This window comes from Pipistrellus hanaki (genome assembly GCF_964339955.1).
Source record: "Pipistrellus hanaki genome assembly, chromosome: 3".
Classification (NCBI taxonomy): Eukaryota; Metazoa; Chordata; class Mammalia; order Chiroptera; family Vespertilionidae; genus Pipistrellus; species Pipistrellus hanaki.
In genome coordinates this window covers 26,295,787-26,317,773 of record NC_140505.1, presented here as the reverse complement: position 1 = coordinate 26,317,773, position 21,987 = coordinate 26,295,787, and the positions used below count along the sequence as shown (strand labels likewise).

The following is a 21,987-nucleotide window of genomic DNA, read 5'->3' as shown; positions in this document are numbered from 1 at the left end:
CCCATTCACCACCTTCTGAGATTTCCTTTGGGAAAAAAGGCTTGAGGTTCCCCAACTTTGTGCGGGGAACAGATCCATGGACCCTGAAAATGAGCCTCTCAGATCTTTACCTGTGGGAATGTCAGATCTAAAACCTGTGGCCTTCGTGCCACGGCCGTGCTTCCCCTGGCCTCTCCCAGTCCACAACAGAAAGTTGCAAAGGATACTAATATAGACCCATCCTAGGACACATAGGACTCCTTTGATGGGTGACTCTGGCTCAGGACTCCCTGATGTGTGCCATACACCCTCAAGACTACACTACAGTCTGAGACTATTCCACCCAATCACTCCTTCCTCCCACCCTTCTTCACTAGACTGAGACATGAATCACAGTCTGCCGGCTTTCCCAGGCTCCACCAAATCCCTGCCCATTGTCCCTCTCAGGTATCCCCTCTGATACATAATATTTAATTCCATGTGCTGCTTATTTCTTGGGGGATCCAGACACAGGCACATAGAAAATCCAGTGAACCTACAGATAAACTACTAGAATAGACTATTGCTAGGCTAATTTAGCAACACGTCAGAATACAAAATCAATACATAAAACTTAATCGCATTTCTGTGTATCAGTAGCAGGAAGAAAATTATATTTTAAATAAAAATACCACTTTTAATAGCATTTTTAAAAGTGAAGCCCCTTGAAATAAATCTAATAGAAGTTGTGCAAACCCATCATGGAGAAGTTTATAAAATTCTAAAAGACATTAAGAAAACCTAAGTAAATGTAGAAATATATACTATGTTCATAGATTAGAAGAATCAATATTATAAACATGCCACCTCTCTCCAAATTGACTTATAGATACAATACAACCCTCATCAAAATACCATTATTTTGGCGGTGTGGAGACTGGATTCTAAAATTTATATGAAATAAAAAAGGTCAGAAATAGCCAGGGCATTCTTGAAGAGGAGTCAAGAAGTTTGAAACACGCTCCTTCAGAGATACCAATCTCTATCATAAAACTAGAGAAATTTAGACACTCTCATACTGATGCAAGGAGAAATACTTTGCTTTGACCAGTGGAGGGGGGAAAAACATCTATAGGTTTTTGCTTTATGGCAGAGGTAGTATTTCAATTAGACTTTTCAATTATTGGTGTTTGGAACTAGATACATTTATAAAAAAATCAATGAAATCGGACTCTTACCTCATACCATATGTAAAAATTGATTCCAACTAAATTAAAATATGAAAGACAAAGCTATTAAGTTTTTAGAATGAAATATAGGACACTATCTTCCATGATTTCAGAGTACAAAAGTATTTCTTAAACAAAACACATTTGCTATCCATAACATTTTATAAATCATAAAGATTGATAGATGATTCTATGCTGAAGTTTAAAATAAGAAAAGACAACACAAAGAAAGCATGCCAGAAATTGAAAGGGTGTACAATATTGTAACTGACAAAAGATGAGCATATAAAACATATAAAGAACTCCTATAAACCAATAACAAGATGGCAAACAACCCTTCAAAAAGTATAGAAGCCTGTAACCAAAAAATGAGAATATTCAAATAACCAGTAAAATATCCAACCTCATCTTCTTAACAAATATAAAGCCACAACATACCATCATATAGCAGCCAGATCTGACATAACTTTGGCAATGCCAAGAATTCCAGGATACTGGGCAAGAACTTTCAAGCACTTGGGGTAGGAATGAAATTTGGCACATTTTGTCAAGTAGTTTGGCACTACATAGAAAATTGAAGTTATCCTATGACTTAGCAATTCCACTCCTGGTATTTACTCTAGAAAAACTCTTGCATGTAAGCCCAAAGAAACATTCAAGAATGTTCACATCAGCATTGTTTGTAATAACTGAAAATTGCAAATAATACAAACATCCATTAACAATAGAATGGCTGAGTAAATTGTATAATCAAAACATTGGGATACAGGCATACCTCAGAGATATTGCAGGTTTATTCCAGACCACCACAATTAAGCAAATACCCGTGCTTCCCCGAAAATAAGACATCTTCTGAAAATAAGACCTACTTACAGGTTTCTTTCTGGGTGAAATATAAGGCTTCTCCCTGAAAATAAGCCCCCCCCCACCCAGGCTAAACATGCGAGATTTGATCCACTGAAAGAAATGGAGTCACAAGAAATTCACCAGGAAATTCAGGAATTGGATTGTTATAATGATGTTTCAGAAGATGATGACATGATTGTCATTGAATAAATGAGTAAATTCTTGATACTGTAGGATTCACAGTTTGTCTGGTTTGTGTTGACAACTACCGTACTACCGTACCGTACACAGGTAATAAATTTCCTTTATTTTCATTTAACAATAAATGTGTACCGTATTCTTCTTCATGGAAAAATAATACATCCCCTGAAAATAAGACCTAGAGCATCTTTGGGAGCAAAAATTAATATAAGACACTGTCTTATTTTCGGGGAAACAGGGTAGTATAATAAAGTGCCCTAACCAGTTTGGCTCAGTGGATGGAACATCGGCCTGCAGACTCAAGGGTTTGATTCCGGTCAAGGGCATGTACCTTGGTAGCGGGCACATCTCCAGTGAGGGATATGCGAGAGGCAGTTGATTGATGTTTCTCTCTCATCTAAGTTTCTAGCTCTCTATCCCTCTCCCTTCTTCTCTGTAAAAATCAATAAAATATATATTTTTAAAAATAATGTAATAAAGCGAGTCACATTAATTTTTTTTATTTCCTACTGCATGTAAAGGTTGTTTATACTGTAGTCTATTAAGTGTGCAATGGTCTTATGTCTAATAAAACAATGTACATACCTTAATTAAAAAATACTTTGCTAAAAACTGCTAACCAGCATCTGAACCTTCAGCAAGTCATAATCTTTTTTGCTGGTGAAGGTTTTACCTTCAATTTGTGAAAAATGCAGTATCCGCTGAATGCAATAAAGCAAAGCACAATAAAAGTGTGCCTGTAGTAACAGCAATGAGTGAACTCCAGGTACAGCTGAAGCTATCAGTTAGTTATTCACACGACACTTAAGTTATAAGTATCAATAGGATCCCCATATAAAATGTTGAAATAAATATTTCACTAACAATCTATTGTTAGGAGTGCATACATAGGCGATAATTTTTTTTTTTCTTTTAAAGCAAGGGGGTGACACCACAAAAGCCAGGTGACTTACCTGCATAGAGGGAGCAGGAAATATAATCAGGAAGAGTCAAAAGGGAGCTACAGGTTACTGGACATGTTGTACATTTCACACTAGCAGGTAGAATATTGGATGGCTTCTGGCTTTATAATTAATCTTTAAACTCTACATGTCTTAAATACATTCAAAATTTAATTATGTAGAAAATATCCATGAAACCCAAAGCTGTTTCTTAAAAAAAAAAAAAAAAAAACCCACAATAAAACTGACCAACTAGCACTCCAATGAAATAGCTCCTTGTCAAAATCATCTTCTCACCAAATGCAATGATCAGTTCTCTTATAATTGAACTCAGGCTTTCAGCAATCTAAAGAGTTGACCACTACTGATTTCTTATAACGGTGTTCCCATGGTCACTGTGACACCCCAACACTCCTGCTCAGCCCCTAAATGCTGGGAAAACCTCAAACCTGGTCCTGAATCCTTGTCTCGGTAGTATCTTCACGGGCAACCTTATTGACCCCCACGCCTTCAAATACTGCTCATGCTGATGATTCCCAAACGAGTCTCTTGCCCTAGCCTCTCCCTTAAATCCCAGACTCATAAATCTGTTCCTCTTGCTCACCTGGCCAGCCAGCCACCCTCAGGTCTACAGCACTCTTCTGGGAAGACCGGGATAGGCGGCTTGTCACCGCTACTTGTAGCTACAGCCACGAGCAGCCCGTGGCCCACAGCCCCGTCCACAGCTTCAGCTGCCCTCACGACCCACAGGTGGGACAGTTCCTGGCAACACCTGACCTTTCACATAGACTTTACGCCTCTTGATTCAGTTGGAATGTGACTGTGGCTATTTGATGAAAATGCTCTTTTCTTAATAAGTGGTATTTTCAAATTGGTTGTACCCTTCTGTCGTATGTTCAATCTGGAGGACACATTCTTCATAGGATTAGGGAAATCACGACGCCATGAATTCTCCTGGTGTGGATACTCAGGAGAAAAGGCAGGCCTACTCCCCTCTTTAGCCATACCTATTAACGCAGCAGGACATGAGGGAGGCGAGTCTTTCCACCCCGAGGATAGCTGTGCCTTCAGCCATGTTAACTGACCTTCCTGGGCAAGAGGCGTCCTCCGTGACAGAAAAGCTAGGCTGAAGCTTACCTGAGCTGTCCAGGACAAGAGCCTTCTCTCTACCAGACCGTAAGAGCACCATTTATCCAGTTAACTGCCACGTGTCCAAAATGGAAACCATTCAATATTTTGAATTTAATTAAAAAATCGATTTGCAATGAATATTATAAAAATAAATATATTACTCACAATTCAGGTGTTCTTGAATATTTTCAATAGCTGAAAATTCTCAACAAACATGATTTTAAAGTTAATTAGGGATGCCACTTAGGGAAAACATTTTTTTTTTTAATAGACACATGTGGCGTGTGGGGAAGGTCGGCCGCTTGTGTCTACATGGCGTACAACGGGTTATTATGAGCCAGACTCTATGCATGCATTAGTGCTAAATCTTTACAACTCTGAAAGGTAGGAATGATTACCATACTTTGGATGAAGTGACCCTTCCAGGGCCATGCCTTCAACCACTCAGTGTCCCGCACTAATCAAACCTTTTGCTGATTCTGGTTGATGGGACCCTGCTGTGACAGGCCTGCCTGTCCATTAGTGACTTATCCAGTGAGTCTGCAATGAGTTCTTCCAAAGCCTCATGTAACCACCATCCCTCGACTGCCCTGACCTCTGTGGTCCACATCTCCATCTCCCAGACCCACAGTTCTGTTCTTATTGAGACCTGCATCTTGGCCCTGCCAGGACTGTCCTGGTTCCACTCAGGATGTCCCCTTCTCAGAAGCTCCTTCATAACCCACAATCTGGCCTAATTGCTTGATGGCCCCTAAGTTCAGATCGAGTTTTATTCCCCAAAACAGAATTGTCTAGAATGGTTTCTACTGAGAATCTCTGAAAAAAAAATTTCAAATACAAGCTCCAAAGTCAAAACACTTCGGGCAATTTCTCTTGGAGATTGCAGTACACAATCATTTCTGAGAAGCTTTCCACAGATAAAGCTGCTTCAAGTTTCTTCTTTTATGGATTTTTTAACTAAATAAAGTGTATACCCTCCGAAGTTCTTTTTTTTTTAAAAATATATTTTTATTGATTTCTAGAAACATCGATGAGAGAGGAACATCTACCAGCTGCCTCCTGCACACCCTCCACCGGGGATGTGCCTGCAACCAGTGTACATGCCCTTGACCAGAATCGAACCTGGGACCCTTCAGTCCGCAGGCTGACGTTCTCTCCACTGAGCCAAACCAGTTTCGGCAGAAGTGCTGACCTTTACCATGGATTCCTTTCTGCATAGCCAGGATTCCACAGAAATCAGATGTGGATATCAGATAATTAAAAGGGTATAGTCATCCCCAGTATCTGTGGGAGGTTGGTTCCAGATCCCACACTCATACCCAAATCCGAGGAAGCTTAAGTTGCATATGTACAATGGCATAATATTTGCATATAACTACGCACATCCTCTGAACACCTTAAATCAGCTCTAGATTACTTAGAATAACTAACATAAATGTTATGTAAATAATTTATACTTTATTGTGTAGGGCAGTGTTTCCCAAACTTCTTTAAGAGAGCACTAGTTAAGTATACAATTTTACCTATGTCCCAAAAATTCTAGTTTAGCAATTCTTAGTTGGGATTCAGGAATCTGTATTTTAACAACTCCACCAGGTGGATTCTCATCATGAGAGAAGTTTGAAAAACACTGGTGTAGGGAATGACAAGAAAAGTCTGTACATGTTCAGAACAAACACAACCATGGAGGCCTAACTACACATCAGCAGCAGCATGACTTTTTTTTATTTTAGATGTTTCTGATCAGATTTGTTGAACCTGCAGAAGCAGAACTCACAGATATGAAAGGTCACCTGTATCATGTGAATACTGGGTGGGTAATATTCCCTTTGGCTCTACATTGAAACTAACACATTGTCTAATTTATTAGTTTTGCTGACGAAATAATTCATATACTTAAGCACATTAATTCTAACTCTGTCAATCCCTGCCCCCAAAACTTGGCAAGTGAACTGTGTCTCCACAGACTCCTCAAGAAAGAACCATATACGTGTGAAAGATAATTGCTTTTAATTTTCTAAGTTTTCACTTATGCAACATAATAAAGGCAGATTTATGTGACTTGATATGACATTTTTACAAAAACATTTCCCTCCAACATCTGGTCAGTAGTATATAAATATTTACAATGAAAAAATAGGCAAGGAAAAACAAAACTTTCATTATTCAAGTCAATTTCTTCCCAATGCTTATCAGAATTTTGAAAATAAAATACTTCATTAACCTTCTAGTCATACATATTTACACTTCAGCCAATGGTTTAAAAAAATCTAGGTTTAACGATGTTTTTGTTGCACATCACTCTTATTTGTTCTACACTATTTTAGCAGTCATGTGAAAGAGTAAATTAAATATAAAAAATGTAAACTTTGAAGAGAAAAGAATAAACATGTGTAAATGCACTAAGATATAAATGTTCTTACAGAGGTTAATATTTTACAACACTAAGAAACAAAATAAAATGCTCTATATTTTCTTGGTAGGGACATTTTGTTTAGATTTAATTTGATTATATTAACAAAAATTGCCTCTAAAGAGGATGTTAAAAAAAATACCAATGACATTACCATCTTAATTGATTAATATCCATTGCCCTAATTTTCTCTAAAAGAAACTGTGACTTTTTAAAAAAGTGATAAATATAAATTATATCATGGAGAGCTTAAGAAGCCTCAACAAAGTGTGGTATTTTTGAAATATGAAGACTTTAAAAAATAAATGTGAATAGTGCAAACCAGCCTATTTAATTTAGTGCTATTACAAACATCTTCAACTCCAATGCATAAAAACATGACTTTGATTCTACCGGACGCCATGCCTTTGAAACACTGAAGGATTTGTGGGCAGGAATGGTGGGTGCCCGCAGCATGCCAGTTGCCTTGAGAATCTAAATGTGGAAGTTAATGTCAAATACTGCAGTTAATAGCATTTGCAGCTCCCTAAGCCGGTAGAAAGTCAGGTGTGGGAACTGCGCCGCCCCCTGGTGCCCAGGGACACGCGGAGTCTTGGCTCTCTGGCCTTATAATGCTCATTAAAGTCCAACCTGAAGCTAAGAAACCGCAGACTTTCATCAGAACTGGTCATCAGCAACACCAAAAACTGCTGCACAATCCCCTAAAGAGAAACAAAAAGAGCAAAATATTCATTTCAGAAAGGAACTGTACGCAAAATATGCCCCCGCAATGAAATCCTGCATGGTGTTACTTTTTCCTTCCAAACATAAACACAACTGTGGCAAGTGTACTGAGAGATGGAATCTGCACCAGAACCTTGCAGTTTACCCTCCTAATGGAGCCCACATTAGGAAGAGATGTCCATTTTACAAATTAGCAACCAATAAATTTTATCTAAAAGAACTAACCAATAGATTTTTCCATTTTGTCCCAAGTTCTCCCAGAACAATCAAAAGAGCAAAGTAATATGTTAAAACACCTTATTCTTTTTACATTAAAACTTAGCATTACACTTTTCATTTTTCATACTATCTAATAAAGAAGGAATACGCAAATGGACTGTCACGCCATGCAAAATCTGGCAGCGCCCATAGCCACAAGATGGCGGTGCCCAGTCCTTTCAGCCACGCTGGGGCTGGGGAGGTGGCAGGTGTGCCGTGCAGCCGGACCCACCCTCAGGCCCCAACCACCCAGGGCCGGCCCGAGGCACAGGCAAGCATGGATGGAACTGGAGAGCATTATGCTAGGTAAAATAAGCCCGTCAGAAAAAGATAAATATCACATGATCTCACTCATTTATGGAATATAATGAACAACATAAACTGATGAACAAAAACAAATCCAGAGACAGAGAAGCATCGATCAAACCATTAAACCAGAGGGAAGGTAGGGGAAGGGGGAAGGTAGGAGGAAAGATCAACCAAAGGACTTGTATGCATGCATATAAGCCTAACCAATGGACACAGACAACAGGGTGGTGAGGGCATGAGTGGAGGAATGGGGGGGACAACAGGGGAATAAGGACACATATGTAATACCTTAATCAATAAAGAAATTTAAAAATAAAATAAAAAATATGTCTGTATGAACATAAACCAGTCATTACTACCACTTATGAAACATGTTTCCAACAAAATGCAATAGTAGGTTAATGTTAGAGTAAGAGCACTTGCAAAGGAGACACATTTCCCCCTTAGATAGACTCAAGAAAAATATAAAATTCAAAGCTATGAGGATCGAAGGAAGCACACTAGAAGCCTATGGTACAATGTGGTGATGCTTCATTTTAAGTTTTGAACCGCATGACTGTCATAGCACACAAAAACGTAATTTTTAAGAGTTTGATTTGCCTTTCTAATTCGTTATTAGCAACCAAATGGAAAAATTCTTCATGAAAATCTTTTCATCTGTATTTTCAACATGAAAATCACACTGAGAAACAGATGAAATCAGAAACCAAACCCACAAAATAGAAATATGGCCTCTGTGGACCAACTTCCCTCATCAGCAACTTCACACCTGTTCTCCTTGAGCTCAGCCCCTTGAGCTCAGCCCCTCTCCTTGAGCTCAGCCCCTCCCTGGCAGCTCCTTGCACTTAAGACCCTGATGTGCCTCCCTGTGCACTTCTCTCCAGGTCTGTGCTGAAGAGATGCACGCTGGTCTTCCCAGAGCAGCCACCCCCTGCAGCCCCCAACACTGTAACACTAGAACCACCCCGGCAGGGGTTCTCAGACCTGGCTGCACCACAGGTCACAGCCAACGTTGGGAACCACGGCGGGTGCTCCTCACCACTACACTGATTGAGTAATTCCCTTCTAATCATTTTGACAGCCAACAATTATAGAAATGAGCAATGTGATTTGGACAGCATTTTGTTACTCTAATATGTACCTGGTAGAAATGCGTCAATATTCGCAACTGGGAACACATTTTTGGTATAGACTCTTGAAATTCTTGAATCCTCTTGTTCTCCTCCTCTTCCTCTGCTGCTGTCACTCCCCACTGGCCCTGCAGAGTCAGAAGTACCAAATTAAACTGAAATCTGGATGGAAGAAATTGTTAATGTAGGGCTGAGAAGAAATGTCAGGAGTTGGGGTGGGGGGTGCTTTCTACATCCCTCTATACTACTAAGAACTTCTATGGTAATTTTCTGATGCCAAACTGTTCTCTGCCTTACTTTATCCCCCAATTAAATATGTACCTTGGAAATACATCAATACATATGAGTAAATGACGTGCAAGAGATTTGTGATTCTTATGAAACTGTCACCTTTTTTTTTAAAGCATGATGGTGTGATGGTGACCACTCCCTTTAAAACAGCTCTTTCTCGGGACTCCAAATGTGGATGTGAGCACAGGATCAGTTTTAGGAACACTTTAGCATAAAAATTATTTGTTGTATTTATTATAATGGCAATAAGTTCATTATTTAAACCACATATGTCAAACACAAGGCCCGCGGGCCAAATCCAGCCCGCCAGGCCTTGCAATGTGGCCCGCACCGCGCTGTCATCACTGCACTCCGCTGTCAGTTTATGACATTGTCAGTTTATGACTGTTCAGTAAACCATTCGGCCCGCGATTTAGGCTGGATTTTAGATTTTGGCCCCTTCTCTGATTGAGTTCGACACCCCTAATTTAAACTGATAAATCCACTAGCATCAAAACCATACCTCAGCTTCACGCTGCTTCTTTTTCTCTTCAAACTGTAACCGTCTCTGCAGCTCTTCCAGGGCAGCTCTGTATATCGCATCCTGAGTATTCTGAAGTTCAATGATTTGATCAAACACGGCTCTAAGCTGGTTTAAAAGTGCCTAAAGAGATGACATTTTTTTTTTTATGAATACAACCCCAACATTCTAAGTTTTCCAAATAAAATATTGATAATTAGTAATAAGATACTATAAAACAAGATACCAACTCGTATTCTCAAAATGCTCATTAGTTGTTCATCCATCCATTATCAAACATTTACTGAACATCTACTATGCAGCAACACTATACCAGGTCCTAGCAAAACCCCATAGTAATTCTGTATCACCATAGCAACACCAGTATGACATACCCCAAGCTCTCTATTCAAATTATCTCCATTCCTCACAAAAACCTTACAAACTTGAAGCACTACCCCAAGTGTCAAAACTTCTAGTAAGTGGTTCAGTCAGGAACTGGACTATCCTACATGTGGCTCAGTGGTTGAGCATCAACCCATGAACGAGAAGGTCATACTTCAATTCCCGGCCAGGGCACATGCCTGGGTTGCGGGCTCAAACCCCAGTGTGAGGCATGCATTAGGCAGCCAATCAATGATTCTCTCTCATCATTGTCCTCTCTCTCTCTCTCTCTCTCTCTCTCTCTCTCTCTCTCTCTCCCCCCCCCCCTTCCCTCCCTCCCTCCCTCCCTCCCTCTCTCCCTCCCTTCCTCCCTCTCTCCCTCCCTTCCTATCTGAAAGTAATAAAAATATATTTTAACACAAGAAAATGAGCATGGAGCCTGGAGGGCCCTGCATTTTCTCAGACCATTCTTCTGGACTTGCAGACGGGTTACTGATTATTTTGTTTTCACATGAGTTGCTGGGTTTACTTTGTTCAGATAGTAACCCTCCACACATCAAAGCCATCACTCATGATTAGTTTTTCTCTTTTGAACAACTACAAGAGGGTATTATTACACCTAGGAAAAGAATGGACATTATTACATTCTTTGCCATCTTCACATTCACTTTAGAGGGCATTCTTGTTTCAGCACTATTGTTCCAACTGTATTTACAAACAATGCACCATGAACATTTAACTAAAATAAGATTGTCTTAATCACTACTGTGGGCATCAGGCCACTTCAAAAATTCTCCATTAGGCAGGAACTCCAGAAAAGGAGACTATGATCTTTTTCTGTTTCTTGTTTCTAAACCAGACATCAGCCTTACTCTGGAGTCAGTGTCCAGCAGACACCGGGAGATGATGGTATCCAAGAACACCTCGTGGGCTGCAATGATGTGGTCCAAATCTTGGGCCTGCTGCACTTTGTTCCAAAGTTCATCCCAAGAACATTCAAGCACCTAGGAAATGATATGAAACTCAGGATAAGATTGTGTTCTTCCTAGTTTAGTATCTTTCATAAATAACACCATGCAAAGCCAGAGGACATGACTTATTTAAACTAAATTCAACCAATGACTCAAATGTACCTCAAATGTAATGTAATACTGCATCTGATGAATGAAATGGACCATCTCAGATGCCAGAATGTGACAGTGATGCAGCACGCCAGAGAACTCTGCAAGAGTCAAGAGAAGTGATGTTAGACACCACAGGGAAAAGCACTGAAAATCAACCCCATGCTTTCCTTCCTGTGTATCTACAATATATCTTTTTTTTAAAAAATTTTAAAAATCACTAGTTTTAACTCCCCACCTGTTAAAAAAGAAACCACCTTTTCATAATCAATTTCTGTGCCATTCAAGCTAAAAAAAAAAAGGATTTAGCTATCTATTCAAGTAGCACTATATTATTTTACAGAATATAAGGAGCTAATAAAGTATGCCATAAAACAAAATTATTGTATTTGAAAATTGAATAAAAAATTTTTATCTTATAATAATGCGATATCTTGAATAAATGCAGGCTCAATTTTATGGCTTCTTTACAATTAGTCTCCCTATTGTGCATGAAACGTTTACTATTCCCCAGCTATTTGGAGACAAAAGTGACATTTCCTCAAGGACCCGAGTGTGACCTTGTCACCTGAGAGAAACATGAACCTTGGAGGGAGCCGACTCTGCTTCTATTCTTTATGAGATTATAAAACCATCAAAAGGCTTGAAGGCCACCACGGAGCAGCCGTTCTCCACCTGCACTTTTAATTTTTGCTCAAAAACTACCCAAGTATGATGGGACACTATTGTACATGAGGATTCAATCAGAGATGGGGCCCTCAGAGGATGGACTACATAGAGATTTAAATAGGGGTCAGACTTGGCATATTCTTGTTACAACTCCAAATGCCTTTAATCAGCTACTTGGATAAATAATTTGTTGCTATATGCAGTTATTTGAAAAATCATTCTTGTCCTTTCTTCAGACAGTAATGTGAAAGTAAAACATATAAATAAGTATGAAAAAACTAACAGTCACAATATATACTTTTAGAAAAACTCCAGAATTAAGTGGCACTGGGGATTCTGCTGGCCTGGTCTAACATGTACTATTTGGCCAATGAAGAAACAGCACAGCAACCTCAGAAGATCATCACGTGCTCCAAATACTCCTGATCTCTTCCACACCATTAGGAATCCGTACTCTGTGAATATGGCAAATATTCTTCTAAAGAATAGGGTATAAGTTTCACATTTCATTTGTAAGCCTAGAATGAAGAATGTACTTTATTTTTCACTGAAACTATCAAGTGGGGCTAAGATTTCTAGTCTAATACTTATAGCCTATTTAACCAAAATTACTTTTCAGTGTAAAGAGCATAATAAAATGCTGTTTTAAGTGGTATTCATCCGTATTACCGTCTAAGTAAGCTTCTCGGGGAAGTAACTACCATTTACTGCCATTTCTATGGTCACTACCTTTTCTATTTTGGGTTTTAACCCTGAGCTGGGATGATAGACTGGATCTTCCCCCTGGAGCCGGCAGCCTTACCTGGAACACTGTCTGTTCTATGTAAACATGCGTGCAGGTGTTCATAACACATACTGGTCCGCAAGACCATTCTAGGGTGTGATTTCTTTTTAGATATATAAATCTAGGTATCATTTATGAAAGTTTTTTTTTTTTATGCTCTTCATTTTATCAAAGAATTCTGGTGGACTTCTTCATAGGGAAACAAATTGAGTAATGTCTTCATAAATCAAACACAATGACACTCAGGTCTCACTGTGATAGCCATTGTCTCTGAATCTACCCTCTAGTGCACCTTAAATATTTCCTAAAATGCATTGCTTTGCACATATTCACAGTGAACACCGTCAACTTGTTTTGCAGCCTTGTGAATACTGTAGTTTATGCTTATCTGCCTTGACATTTTTCTCCCAGAGAAAGTTTAACATCACCGACAAAGCTGTAATTTCTTCATATACTCTTGTAGATTTCTTATGAAAATATTAACTAGACTACTCTCACAGCTATCTCTGAGGGATCCTTTATTTACTACAGAAGCATAAAATATTTTTTTTCGTGGCTACTTTTCACCAACTAGTTCCATATGAATTTTCTATGCATAATAAAAGGAGCTCAATTCCAGAAAAATTCAAGTTTTTATTGTTTCTTTTACTCTGTATTTCTTGGGGTCTCCTCTGGAGTTTTTTCACTGGAGTCACACCAACAATCAAACCTGCAGTACTTAGATATTTAATGCACTGGTTTTTAGTAGCAGGTTGTACGTTTTTGCTAACATTTTTCACATTTCAATTTTGAGCTCCTTTGCAAACCAGAAATATTTTTTCTGGCACTAAGACAGTTGGATAAGTAGACATGTAGTGATTAACTCATTATTCTGTTGATAATCTCTGATTTACTTGAGTGTACAATTTCTCCACTACTGATAAATCTTCTAGAATCTTTAAGGCCACCCACATTTGGAAATGAAAATGCAACTGAATGACCATAAAACAAAAATATTTACAAAAAAAATCACCATTTAATGTTGGTGTCAACCTAAAATTCATGACATCCGATCTCAGCTAATCCTCGATGATGTGGAGAAATCCATTATTTTCCCTTATTCTAAAGAAGCTGTTTAGCTTTAATCCACCTCCTTCTTTTCACTTCCCCTCCTAGTCATGTGGAAAAGCAGCCACCAGGTGGGAACCACCCACCCCTCCCACACACACACACACACACACACACACACACACTTCTGGCCATGGAGCCCACACACTCACTGCGGCAGCAGCACAGCTCCAAAGCTAACCCAGCCCCACCTGTGCCCTAAATGCCCTCTTCCTTTCACTCTAGGATTCATCAACCTATACTTCCTTCTTCCCATAACATTTAAAACTGCCCTTTAAACAAACCTCTTCAGTAACCAGTTTTTGTGTGCCAGTCTTTTTGTATTCCTATAGCATCTGGTCTTTCCATGTCAAACAACTTGTCACAGGGTATCGTAAGCTCTTGTTTAAGTGTGCATCTGGCCCTAAGGGGCAATAAACCTGTATACTGACGTCAGTATACAACTACCATGCTTTAGTTATTCTTTCTCCTAGAAAGTGACGGATATGACCACAGGTACCTTGTGTCTGTCATACCGTCACTGGGTACCAAGGAGAGGGGCACAAAGTAGGCCTTTAATGTTACTTACTGAGCGAGGGACTTAGATCCTCAAAATTAAAGCAGATAGCCTGCATTCTTCTATTTAAATAGATACCTATTTAAATTCATATCCTTTTCAAAAGGTTTCCATGACCAAGGCAAATTTAACAACAATGTTAAAATGTGTTCTTTTCTTTTAAAGTCTTAAAATACTACCAATATGTATTCTTTCTTGAAAAATCATCTTTTCTTGTGTATAAAATGCATCTTGATGGCACTCTCTTAAAAGAAAACCTCTGAGAATGGGTAGAACTATGGCTGCTGCTCTCAGGATACTGCCTGTTGAAAAGAAATCTGATAAAATAGTCCACATAATAAAAATCTAAAATCCCTGTAGCACTACAATTCTCTCTCTTCCCCATGTGAGTAATCAATCAAACACTATATATACTGTATTTCAAAATTTCTCACTGACTCTGAACCCTATTCATAAGATTAAATTCACAATGTATAATTTGGTCCCTTAATTCCTAACTTAACAACTCACACCTGAAACACCCCTTGAATCTCTTTACCCAGCATTTTGAAAATACATTTAAAACTAAGTTAAAATATAAGTACTTGTGTTTTTATAGTTGACTCACAAAGAAATACTAATTCTAAGACTCCCAAAAACAAAGCAACATATGCCCTGAGTCCAATAAATACAGTACATAAATACAATATATCTCCCACTAAGTTAACTTAACAGTAGACAGTTGTATATATCCAGAATGATCATTCTCTAGTTTATTTAAAAGGTATTAGATTCATTTGTAATTCTTTACTGCCCTCTAAAGGTTATTGAAAGAACTTCAACTTTGATTTAAAAACAGAAATGGCTCTTCAAGGACTCGACCATGTGGTTTTGGCATCTTCAGTGAGAAGTACCTGCTCATGTGGAGATGCACCATAAACAGAGTTGAGTGTTGTTAAAAATTATAAATGTTTCTTGTTTTAAAATACCCTAATCATTTTCTTCACAATTTCATAATCACCTCCTTCAAAATATATTTATAACTGATGCTCTCATATTTTAAAAAGTGACTTCATTAAATTACCAATCTGGTTTATTTCTCAAGGCTATGGATTCAAAGGACTTGGTAAGACCCAGGATTCTCCACAGCTCTTGTGTTCACTATCTCTAATCCCGGTTAAGGTCCTCCTGCAGACATCATCAGTCCACTGTATCATCAGGCACGTTTCAATGACTGAACACAGGGTGCTCGCCCGAGGCAACCCTGGCCTAAGTACTTCACACAGATTTAATCCTCATAACACAAATGAGGAAAATGAGGCAGAAGATGAGAAAATCAGCCTGAGGTCACAGTCTGAGATCACAGCTTGATGCTGGTGTTGTGGGGACTGAGCCGGACTATGCAGCCCAGCATCTGTGCTGACAAACCAAGCACTCCGCTTAATGTACAGCAGAGAGGACTTCTTATGAATGTATCATTAGTCAGGACTATTTGCTCATCCATGCATACAAAAATGAGACAAAAATAAATTTTTAAACAGAAAAATGTCTGTTCATCTTTAAGCTATTTCACTCAGTCTGAAACACTGTCCAGGGTAAAATACATCATTATTATATTAACTACCAAGAAAGGAAAATAGCTGTCAATTAAACTAACCAAATGCCATAACACTCACATGGCAACACGTCACCTATAAGGGAGTTGACCACCACTCTCTTGCCCCTACCATGTGCAATTTTATTTCTAATAAGGACCACAAAAAGAGATTATTTTAATACTACTCTTTTGGGAAAGGGATCCTCCATTTACTCCCTCCCAATATAGAAGGTTGAGAAAGAATATAAACTCACTTACCTACATTTGTCTACTTAATTTTGTTAATTGTTATTTGAAATACAAGTTTGGTTGCCATTAATAGAGATACTTTTTAGATTAACTGAATCTAGCCAAAAAGAAAATTCCATACCACTGGGGGAAAAAATCTTTAAACTATTTTAGTATCAACAATTTTATTTTGTTCGGTTGAATGGCAAATATATAAAAACTAGAGACCTGGTACACGAATTTGTGCATGGGTACCTGCAGTCCAATGCCACCTGCAGGTCCTACCTGCCTCTCCCGTTCATCCCAGCCCCACTGCACCTGTAGTGGGCTCATGCCCAATCAGTCCCAAATGATTGGGAGAAGCTCACACTGCTGCAACAGCATTCGCCAGCTGTGAGCCCTGCATCTGGTGCCCTCCTGTGGGGAGTGGCCTGAGGATTCAGGCTGAAACTGGCTGACATACCAAGGGGTTCTGGACTATGAAAGGGTGCAGGCCAAGCCGAGGGAACCTACCAATGCATGATCGGGCCAGGGAGAAACCAGAGGAGGACTTCAAGGTGTGTCTAGCCCTGACTTGCCCAGTTCTGATCGGGCGGGCTGGGGAGGGACATGGGAGGTTGGCCAGCCGGAGAAATAGGGCTCAAGGGTATGTCCAGCTCATCTCGCTCAGTCCTGATCACCCATACCCCAGCAGCAAGCTAACCTACCAGTCGGAGCGCCTGTCCCCTGGTGGTCAGTGCATGTCATAGTGAGCGGTTGAGCAGCTTTAGCATATTGTTAGCATATTACGCTTTGATTGGTTGAACAGTCACCAGACAACCGGACACTTAGCATATAAGGCTTTTATTATATAGGTTGGGTATAAACATCTGGGTAGACCATTATCAAAAATTCCTGTCCTAAGCACATCATTTTGTAGGTTAACTACTTACTCCAACACATTTATGTTGATGAACATTATTAAAATGATTCCTAGGGTGATGATTACTGATACTGTACATATGATCAAACCACGTACACACACTGTGCAAACATGTAGAATTCCAAAGGATGTTTACAGAAGCACTTTATAGAATCTTTTTATATTTTTGCCTCAGATTTATGGTAGGTAGGATATTCCTAAATTTGCTGCATTAACAAGCCTAACTACCTGGCTGATTTCTGTGCATTAACTTGCCTGGCCACTAACAACTTTAAAACACTTCCTTATAAACTAAAGGTAAGAACATTATACCCCAAAATAAACAAGGACAAAAACCACACAATTTTCCTCAAGAAACACAAATGATAAGAGAAAGAGGAGAAGGGGAATGAGAAGGGTAGGGGAGGAGAAAGAGAAGTGTTTACACTGATCAATAATTTTAAAGGCATTTTAAAAACTAAAATGAACTTCCATTTTCACCTGTCAAAGTGATAATTTGTTTGAATATAATAATCCAATGTTAGCCACAAAAATAGCTATGCAGACAACTTTCAAGCAGGGAGAGCTGTGCTTATGGGAAAATAAATTAAACTGTTATAACTTTCCTGAATGCAAACAGACAATACATACCAATAAAGTTAAAATAGAAACACTAAGTATTAACAGATATAAAGTGAAACTAAAATTCATACTGTTAATCCCACAATTCCATTTCCAATTTATTTATTCTAAAGAAATATTCAGAGGCTTATAAATATATACTTATAACAAAAAAACAAAAAAATAAGAAAAAGCTAATGGCATTATTTATATTAGTAGGAAAAAGGTTTAAATAAAAGGACTATACATTCAACCAAAAAGAAAATATTATACTATTAAAAACATTTTAGAAGTTGTTTTTTTCTTAATCGTCACCCAAGTATATGTTTTTACTGATTTTTAGATAGGAGGAGGGGGAGTTAAGGTGGGGGGTGGGGAAAAGGGAGAGAAACATCACATATGAGAGAAACATGGATCTTTTGCCTTCCATACACTCCCCGACTGGAAATCAAACCCGCAACCCAGGAGTGTGCCCTAACCAGGAATTGAACCAGCAACCTTTTGGTGCACAGGACAATGCTCAACCAAACTGAGTCACCCTGGCCAGGCTAGAAGTTTTATTAAGGAAAAAGGATTAGTGAAAGAAGCTGAAACTAAACTCTATGTAATAGGATCAAATAAAATTAAAGTTATTAATTTTATAAAAGATAAAATATATTTTTCCCATACATAGAAAATTGATCAAATGTATTAGCTATCTTTGAAAGAAAACAAAACTCATAGCTGATTACTCAATACAAGAGAAAAGCAAATTTATATAGAGGTTGCTAAGCTGATATTCAAATCAGAAAAATGTTATCGGAACTAGTTAATATTTAAAATTGTTACAGGAGCTTAAATTTCCCAGGGCTAAACATAATGCTTATTTTGAATGATAAGAGTGATGCAATGACAAAGTATTTGCTTCACATGGGATTGATCTAAATCAGACAATAAAGAAAGATGCTGGCACAGAGAAGTGACAGCTAAGAACCGCTCTACTCAACAGTATTATAAAGAACGCAGAGGAGAAACCAAGATGGCGGCATAGGGTAGACACCTGAATGCAGCCTACCACAACAAATTTGAATTTAGAACTGGAAAACCGGGGAAATATCGCCCTGAAGCGCCGGACGGCTGGCTGACAGAAGGCTCTACCATCTGGGAAGGAGAGAGAAGGCACGGTGAACCTCAGGAACTGTGAAGGTGCGGAGAACTGTGCATGCGAAAAGGCGGCTGCCAGACTTCGCTGCTGGCTTGCTTGCAGAGAGCGGAGAGGGTGGGCCAAGTTCACTACTGGCTTACTCCCTGCACACGGAGAGGGCAGACAGCTAATGCGTGGCTAGCTTTCTCGTTCAGGAGGAAAACAGAGCCACCCTATTGCTCTGAAAGACGGCCACAAACAGGGAGAGGCCAGACTGTCAGGCAGTAGGCAGAGATCTCTCGGAGGTGTGTGAAGCCAGCGGCCATTACTGCGGGACTCAGAAACCAGACCCTTGTAGGGAGGGGCTGACCAAAGATTGTCTGCACCACCCGAGACTCTGCCCGATCCAAGTGGAGCACAGAAACCCTTCCGAAAGTGGCTAGCTTTCTCGTTCGCAGCGAATAGAACTCTCCTAGGGAGAGACAGACAGGATTCCAAGCTTGTCTGCGCCTATACCAAAGAGGTGCATGCGCCTGCAACCAATTTTGCGGGATTCATGAAGCTTGTCTGTGCCATCCCGAGACTATGCCCCATCCAAGCGGAATACAGAAACCCTCTTAGCTGAGACACTTCTGATCCTCATAGCCAATTGGCTTGGAGATCAATGCTTCCCAGTGATACCAACAACAAACAAGGCTTAACAACAAGACTGCACACACAGCCCACAAAGGGCTACACCAAGACTGTCCATCTCAGATAACTGGGAGGCTGACCAACTGAACCATATAGGACACCATAGCACACAAAGCCACCCTACCAACTCAGGAAAGCTGTGAAAATGCCGAGACAAGGAAACAGATCACAAACAAAAAGAAATGGAGGAAAAGAAGCGACTGGATATAGAGTTCAAAATCACGCTTATAAGGTTTTTCAAAAATTTCCTAGAAAAGGCAGATAAAATAAACGAGACCTATGAGGATATGAAAAGGGATCAACTAGAAATAAAGAATACATTGTCTGAAATAAAAAATATTATACAGAGTCCTAAAAACAGAATGGAAGATCGCAAGAATCAAGTCAAAGATTTGGAACACAAAGAACCAGAGGACACTCCTCCACAGAAGCAAGAAGATAAGAGAATCCAGAAAGGTGAAGATAGTATAAGAAACCTCTGGGACAATTTCAAACGAACCAACATCAGAATTATGGGGGTCCCAGAAGATGACAGAAAGATACCGAAAGAATACTGGAAGAAATAGTGACAGAAAACTTCCCCACCTGGGGAAAGAAATAGACTTACAAGTCCAAGAAGCGCACAGAGCCCCAAACAAAAGGAATCCAAAGAGGACCACCCCAAGACAAATCATAATTAAAATTCCAAGAGCAAAAGACAAAGAGAGAATATTAAAAGCAGCAAGAGAAAAGCAGGTAGTTACCTATAAAGGAGCACCCATACGATTGTCAGCTGACTTCTCAACAGAAACCATGCAGGCCAGACGGGAATTGCAAGAAATATTCAAGGTGATGATAGCAAGAACCTACAGCCAAAAATACTCTACCCAGCAAAGCTATCACTCAGAATCGAAGGCCAGATAAAGAACTTCACAAATAAAAAAAGCTAAAGGAGTTCATCACAGCCAAACCAGAATTATATGAATTGCTGAAGGGGGTTTTTTAGGAAGAGGAAGAAGATAAAGATAAAAATTATGATCAACAAATACGTAATTATCAACAAGTGAAACTAAAAGCCAAGGGAATTAAAAAACCTGATGAACAATATTAACTGGTGAATATAATAGAATCAGAGGTATGGTAGGGAAGTGGACTGACAATTCTCAGGGAAAAGGGGAATGGGGGATGCGGGAAGAGACTGAACAAAAACTATGCACCTATGAATGAGGACAATGGGGGGTTGGGAAATGGCAGAGGGTAGGGTGAGAACCTCGTGGAGGGGAGCAATTGGGGGTGGGGGGGAGAGGAACACATTTGTAATAATCTGAACAATAAAGATTTATATAAAATAAAAAAAAATTTTTTAAATAAAAAGAACGCAGAGAAAAAGCACTGCAGGTAAACTGAGTAACTGTGTTACACACCCAGGGAATACATGAGTAATCCTGTGACACACCATGAGGGAGGCTCCTGAGATGCAGAGCTGGGAGACAGTGCAAGTTTCTCTCAACTGATTACTCCTCCTGCCTCCTTTCAAGAAGCACCCACGTGCCAGTCACTCCACATTTACTAGAAAGTGGCTGCTGAAGGCAGTATTTACTGTGCACAACCATCACAGCATTTAAAAGAAAATGTTCCCCTCACTTCCTTCTCAGCTATTTCAGAGGATCCCTATGATTAAATTTCTATAAAATGAGTCCAGAGGAAGCTAGGCCAAGAGCATGAGTATCATGATCCATTGAAAAAGACCTGCTAGGAACAGAGAAAAAACAAACACTCAGTAAAAACTGTCAATTCCATATGTCAGCACATGGACAGGTGCCCTCTAGACCCCAGGCTTCTGGGGTGCCATTATCCTGAAGCTTTGGAGCTGCTCAAGGACCAGCCTTCACCTAGAAAGCAAGCAGAGGTCACATCTGCCTTCCTTCAAACAAATGCTTCTTTTTAAATAATTACTTTCACCAACTGAAAGATTAGAATATAACAGTTTAGTTCTTCTTTAAAGACATACTTGTTGAAATATTTTCTCAACTGCTTTGATCAAATTCAATATAAAGATTTCAAAATTATTCATAATTGAAATCATTCAATATTTATAACATTAAAATAAACTTTGACTATCTGAGATGAGAATTTTTACTATAGCTTTTAATTGCAAAATAAAATTATAAAATATGCCCATCTTCTGGTTTATGAACCAAAACAAAACATTAAGATAATACACAAACAGACAATTAAAACACTGAGTGTTAAAAGAGCCAGTAATTTATTAAACTTTTTTTTAAAAAAAAAACAACTTTCTTTCCTTAAAAGTAA

At 39.1% G+C, this 21,987-nt stretch overlaps 1 protein-coding gene across 1 annotated transcript in view; it reads right to left on the bottom strand.

Moving 5' to 3' along the window:
* Positions 1–6,299: 6,299 nt before the first annotated feature.
* TUBGCP3 (tubulin gamma complex component 3) overlaps positions 6,300–21,987 on the bottom strand; it is a 77,679-nt gene continuing 61,991 nt past the window's right edge. Inside the window, exons 18-22 of the mRNA XM_084879816.1 lie at positions 11,447–11,535; positions 11,186–11,317; positions 9,933–10,073; positions 9,151–9,267; positions 6,300–7,420 (exon numbers count right to left, since the gene is read on the bottom strand). Of these exons, the coding sequence (XP_084735942.1) occupies positions 7,262–7,420; positions 9,151–9,267; positions 9,933–10,073; positions 11,186–11,317; positions 11,447–11,535 (638 nt within the window). The 3' untranslated portion in view covers positions 6,300–7,261. The remainder of the gene's footprint in view (positions 7,421–9,150; positions 9,268–9,932; positions 10,074–11,185; positions 11,318–11,446; positions 11,536–21,987) is intronic.